The sequence below is a fragment of the Sinocyclocheilus anshuiensis genome, unplaced genomic scaffold (genome assembly GCF_001515605.1).
Source record: "Sinocyclocheilus anshuiensis isolate Anshui unplaced genomic scaffold, SAMN03320099.WGS_v1.1 scaffold1301, whole genome shotgun sequence".
NCBI lineage: Eukaryota > Metazoa > Chordata > Actinopteri > Cypriniformes > Cyprinidae > Sinocyclocheilus > Sinocyclocheilus anshuiensis.
The window spans coordinates 366,207-372,855 of NW_015551135.1; the positions used below are offsets into that span (position 1 = coordinate 366,207).

The following is a 6,649-nucleotide window of genomic DNA, read 5'->3' on the forward strand; positions in this document are numbered from 1 at the left end:
CGCATTTATGGTAATTACTTTTGCCGATGCTTTGCGGCAAGCTTAAGCCTATTGTGTGCATTTGAACGCAGAACTCTTCAGCTGCACTGACGGCAAGCATGCTGCTGCTGCGGGACACTAAACACCGTCTAGCCGCTCTTGACAGTCTCGGTAGCACGGTCTCGTGTTGTTTCCACGATCTAGCACACAGAAAGCAATTTTACTGAAAATTTATCAGAAGAGATGAAAGAAAGATAGCGGTCATCTGCGCAATTCGGAAAAAGAGGCTTTTCTGCATTAGGTATGTTTTTTTTCTTTCTTTTTTTACTCTTTGTACAGCAGTTATTGTTCATTCTAAATTAATTTTTAAATGTAGAATATGTACCGGTGGAAAAAAAGGTTGAGAACCACTGGTCTATGGTCTCTACACGCTTCGGTCTTCACACGAGGAGGCCGTCACGCGACGGCTGCCGCGGTAAACTAAGCTTTTTTATACCCGTCTAACAAAATATTAAATTAATTCAGCTGGACACACTTTCCTTATTTTCTCCTAAACAAATGGCCAAGCAAGCGCAGACACTGACAAGATATGCGATACAGAACGAGACCAAACGCAATATCAGCACGTCTCCACAGAGTAAACAAAACAAGCGTTTCCTAGCAACGACAACTGCACTAAACACTAAAAAAAAAAAAAAAGTTCAACAGATTATTAATATGCAATGATGATAAAAAAAAAGTGAAAAGTGATTCTTTTAAATACTAAAACCGCCAGTAGGTGGCGGTAAGTCACTGTCTTAATGCGTGAGTCATCGAGTCATTTGTTCATTCAGTAACTAAGCAAGTGGCTGTATTTAGAAATGAATAATTGAAACACCGCAAAAAAACTCAACATTTTGTTCGCGTACCCCCTCTGTCGCCTCACGTACCCCAGTTTGGGAACCACTGTTCTACTTTTTATTCAAAAGTTGTATTCGTAATTTATGGTATCAGTTATATCACAGTTACTTGTGATTCTGATATATATATATATATATGTAACTACCATATTTTTTATTATAAAATATATAAATATGATGTGTACAATGTGTTTTGTGAAATGTACAATATATTTAGATTTTCTGCTCTTAAACTCACTATTTCTGACACTATTCTGTTTTATTCTATACTGGTCAGTGCTGTTATTGTTAACTAAAACTTCAAATAATCTTTGTTCATTGAAATAAATCTGAAATAAAATATAAATATATATTGAATGTAAGGCTTAAAAAATAGAAATGTTTCCTTGGCAACTAACTGAAATAAAATAAATTTAAGTTGTACTAAAATTACTTAAATTGAAACTAATAAATAAAAATAATAGCTAAATATAAAAAAAGCTAATAAAATGACAAAAGCACAACAAAATCACTAAACACACTAAAATGAAAACTGAAAATGTAAAAATAGAAGCAAATTTAAAATAACAAATACTATAATAGTATATAAATAATACTAAAATTGCACTTATTCTGGATCAGACTGTCCCAACAATCATCAATATTATTGGATCTAGATTCTAGAATGTTGTGAAAAATAACTGTCAAAAACCAATAACCATTGGAAAATTGTGTTTTGTTGGTATTTGCTAGGGCAGTGTAAACTAGCTTTAATATTGCCTTTCTAGCAAATGTGATGGAAGTTGATAGTTTATAAAGTGATAACCCTGTCAGCAAAATACTTACAGCAGGGAGCCAGTAAACCTCAATTTTAATGAATATCATTAAATTAAATTGAAAACCAAATGAGTGTTTTGATTAAAGTGAAGGGTCCACTTTCATCTGCCAGGAGCATAACAATGTTTTGTCCTTATACAGTACACATCAAGTATCACACAGATGTTTGCATGAAAATATCGACACACAAGTGTATGTGGAGAGATCATAAACAGTGTGTGTGTGTGTGTGTCTGTGTGTGTGGATGTGATCCAGGCCCCTCGACCCCCAAAGCAGCCCAACATCCAGGACTTTCAGTTCTTTCCACCACGTCTCTTTGAGCTGCTGGAGATGGAGATTCTTTACTACAGGAAAACCATCGGATACAAGGTGAGCACTTTCTGTACGTCTTAATTGTATTCAATATTTGTGTACAATCAGCTCAAGTGTTTTCTGTTGAAGCATCTGATATAAAGCTGTGTGCGACTGTGTATATGTGTTTTTTGTAGGTTCCACGTAATCCAGATATCCCAAATTCAGTACAGGTCCAAAAGGAGGAACAAGCAAAGATAGACGAGGCAGAACCCCTCTCACCTGAAGAGACAGAGGAAAAAGAGAAACTACTCACACAAGTACACAGAAGTCCCCTCCCTATCACTCATATATACACACTTATAAATGTGCCACTTACAGAGCTCAGTGCTATAAAAGAATATGTTTGTTTTTACCAGGGCTTCACAAACTGGAACAAGCGTGATTTCAATCAGTTTATTAAAGCTAATGAGAAGTATGGTCGTGATGATATTGACAACATCGCCAGAGAGGTGGAGGGCAAGACGCCGGAAGAAGTCATGGAGTACTCCGGTACAATACACACCAGATCAACTATACACAAGCCATACATCTAAACATCTATATAAATTACACACTAGTGATATGCAAACTACATATTTTCAAAATCCGCTAGTTGGTGGGTTGCTTTAACTAAATGGTCTCAGGGAACCCTGTATAATTTTGCTGGTTTTAGGGTTCATGTGACCCGACCAAATAAAAAAAGTAAAAACAAGGATGAAATATATAATGGAGTATGAATAATAGAGTATATATAAAATATATATTAAAATATTAAACATAGTAAGATGAGAAATAATGACGGCAATAAAAAAGAATAAATGTCAAATTTATTTAATATTATTTGAAAAAAATATTATTATTGTTACTGTCATCATTGCTCATCTTATTAATTTCAATTCTTAATTTATAGTGTGAACTGTCAGCATGCTAATTAAAGCATTTAAAAAAAAAATCTAATTGTTGTGACCCAATTCGTATTGTACACGCACACACACGCACGCCTTAGTGTACTATATATATATATATATATATATATATATATATACTTTTAAAAAAGGGACATTAAATGTCAATTGCAAAGCCTTTATTTAGAGGCATCGCCACATGGAAAAAAGATTCATAAAGAGTCTAAAAAGCACCTTAATTTATTATTAATGTTAAGGTTTTATAACAGTTACAGTCAGCTCACATTAGATGTGAATTGGAAGTCTCATGGATATATTTTCGTGGTTGTGTGTGTGTGAACAGGGTTTACTTGGCTTTACTTTGGGGGCAACATTGTCCCCAGAAGTGAACTGAATCTGGCAAAGCTTCTGTTTGGGAAGGTCCTCAATTGGAAAAAAGTTCATAAATTCTAACCCATTAAGATGGGTTAAAATTAGTCTGTAGAGTTTATGTAAGAACAATAAAATAAAAGATAAAAGCCTATGGAACGTTCTCATTTAGACAGCCGAGTAAATGTGTATGCGTGTCAGACACAAATGCAACATTTTTGAATAACATTATATCCTGGGATCTTTTTCAGGTCATATTGGTGTGCGTGTTTGTGAAAGCGTGTGGGTGCAGATGCTTGTGTGATGCCTGAAAGGAACTGTAAAAGTCGATGAGATGTGATGTATAACTCTTGTGCTGAGATGATGAAAGAGTTTCCTTCCATGTGTTTTGTCTGGTTTGCTAGGAGCTGCAGCGGCGCTGTAACACGCTCATTTCTCTCATTGAGAAAGAGAACATGGAGATAGAGGAAAAAGAGCGCGCTGAGAAAAAGCGAAGAACACCCAAAGGACAATCAGTAATACGTCCTGTCTTCTTTCTTTTTGCTCCATCTGTTGTTGTGCTCCGTGCTTCACGTCCCCAGAGACTTTCCCTCTAGTTCAGAATCACGCTTGAACAACTGAACAAGAACAACATGCAAATGATCAGAATTCCCCTCAGATTTACTGTCCGCAGTAAAGTATAGTATATTCCACTGACGATTTCAACCCTGTCTATCTATCTATGTATCTGTCTATCTATCAGAACTTGTGCATGGTGAGTTGCAAGATTTTGCCTGGAGCGAGGAGCGTTTTTCCTCCCCCTTTTTTTTTTTGGCTGTTCTCAATTGCTTCAGTACTGTTCCATCACATGCTAACTGCCTATAATGTCAGCAAGATTTACAATCTGTTAAATCTGTCTCACTTCCTATCTATCTATCTATCTATCTGACTGTCCTAAAAACATGATGTTTTTTTCATCTTTTCACAGGCTCACAAGCGTAAAGCCGACGTGTCGTCTGACAGGAAAGAGAAGAAATCTCGTACCTGACTCGTGTACCCGCAGCCCTTTGCTCCTCATTACGAAGCACTACAATAATCAGACGCCTCTCTACAGCATTTTGCCATTCTGTTTTTATCTGTTGTATCTGTGACTTAACACCAGGTTCTTAAAATAACCATGTACATTTTTTGGGACATCTAAAATACTTCCATACTGTATTGATTTTTGTCCCACGGGCTGCATACATGTTGGCAGCTACACATTTTGCTAAAGCTTGTTTTTAATCAAAAATTTTTTCTAAATGTTCCTTGTTCATATCAACATTGGCATTTATTTAGCATGCTAAATAGAGGCTCTAAAGCCTGTTCTGGTCTTGTTTGTGTTTTATAAATGAAAACTTTTTGCCTGTTATTGTATGTTTAAGGTCTCTGTGGTCCACCTTAATCCATGTGATCTGTAGCTTTGCACATCCAGTCTTCTTAAGCTCTTTTATACATTCATGTGCCATTTTAATGTTGCATTTAAGCAATTTTACACATTCTTGTTTGGACTCTTGTTTGAACCTTTCCTTATCTTTATATGTACAAGTCTAGTATTATTAAAAAACTAAATTGTTGGATTTGTTTATATCTTATTTATGTTTATATCTTATGTTTTATTGTGGGAAAAAATTGTGCCACTTTGAGGTTACAAACCTTTTAATGGGGCAAAAAATCATAACCAATCCTAACCAGGCATGTCAAAACAGCAATAAAAGTTTATCTTCTACACTGAAAGTAATTCACAGTGACCAAACCCCTCTGAGACCAGCAAAGCATAAAGACTGCTTTAAGCTTTTTTTTTTTTTCAGGTTAGATGCCATATTACACCAAACATTTTTAAATAATGTCAGTGGATAAACGTTGGCAGCCCTAATATACTGAAAAACAAAACAATTACAGAATGAAAAGTAAATTAAGAAGACAAGTTGAAAACAAAATATATACACTAAATAAAAAGAAACATAATAATCTTGGTCATTCAGCGGCTGCAGTACCGCATATCTCGCCACATGGGTTCGCTGTTGTACTTTCTCTCCTGAAGCCTGGCTCGCCACAGAACATTCTCTCCGCTCGGCTGTTGAATGTGTACCGCGCGCCCTCACCCGTTTCTGTCACACACTCTGACAACGTGAGTACAGAAACCGGTTGTCTTAAAGGCACGAAGAAACACCTGAACGAGCAGAGATGAGCTGCTGGCCGGTATCTGACTCGGGTCTCACTCTGAGCACATCATTGGTTCTGGTGACATCCGTTACCATACCGCACTGACGACATCTTATTTAAGCGCGCAGACAAGACAATGAAACCTGTACCATCAGGTGACAGCTTTGGTTCAGCAGCACTAAACAAAGTCTCTCTCTATTTCTCCCTGCCTCTTTCTCTGTCGCTGCCTCTTCACTCCTTTATGTAAAAATGGGGGGGTTTCAAATTGAATTTGCAGCTGGTGTGTGTGTCTCAATCGCACCTATAGGGTTTATGCAAAGCACACATACACTCACACACACACACACACACACACACAGACAGACAGACAGACACAGACACAGACACAGACACAGTCATTAGTACCCAAATGACCTGCTGTGACAGAACTGCAGTCACACTCTTGCATTCCGCTTCCTGCTCACTGGCCCAGAAATCCAATCTCCCCCATCATCCATCTCCGTGTGCGCGCGTGTATCAGTGTGTGTGTGTCTTGAATGCAGGTGTTAATGTGTTTTGTGCCTTATCTCACTCAACCAAACCTACTACATAAAACATATGCAGCTCAGAAAGAGCAAGAAAGAAGTGGTACACTGCAATATTCACTCTTCTGTTTCACTGGGGACAGGAACAGGTAGAATTGAATGATGAACATAATGTCTTAGTTTTCAAAAGACGATTTGAGACTGATGTGTTCTAAAGTTTAACAGAGATTGTTTACCACAAAATGCTTCCCTTGTGAATTCTCGCAGCCCCGTACTGTTCAGAGCTGTCTTTCTTTACTTATTTTGGCTGTGAACTAGGCTACTGTTTATTAGACATTGCAACTATGAAGATCATGAATATAATGGCATGTGTGAGTTTGGATGGTCTTGAAAATTATGTTTAAAAAAAAAAAAGACTTTATAACAAGATGAACCAGGTTTGACATCACTGATGGCATTGGTTCTTGCATGCCTTGTACTCAATCACAGTACAAGTTCGAATATGCTGAATCTCTTAAAGAAATATATTTCAGTCAGGGTATAGCTCCATATCATTTGGACAGGAATAAAATTGAGGCAGTGAGGGATAGAAGTACAGTGTGTTCTTTGGATTGTACTGTTGGTTAACAGCATACTGATT

The 6,649-nt window shown here is 37.0% G+C and overlaps 1 protein-coding gene across 1 annotated transcript in view; it reads left to right on the top strand.

Moving 5' to 3' along the window:
- Positions 1-4,883, top strand: part of LOC107663213 (probable global transcription activator SNF2L1) — a 20,996-nt gene extending 16,113 nt beyond the window's left edge. The window contains exons 18-24 of the mRNA XM_016453388.1: positions 1,950-2,063; positions 2,183-2,305; positions 2,405-2,568; positions 2,938-2,945; positions 3,553-3,587; positions 3,706-3,816; positions 4,269-4,883. Of these exons, the coding sequence (XP_016308874.1) occupies positions 1,950-2,063; positions 2,183-2,305; positions 2,405-2,568; positions 2,938-2,945; positions 3,553-3,587; positions 3,706-3,816; positions 4,269-4,328 (615 nt within the window). The 3' untranslated portion in view covers positions 4,329-4,883. The remainder of the gene's footprint in view (positions 1-1,949; positions 2,064-2,182; positions 2,306-2,404; positions 2,569-2,937; positions 2,946-3,552; positions 3,588-3,705; positions 3,817-4,268) is intronic.
- Positions 4,884-6,649: the final 1,766 nt, after the last annotated feature.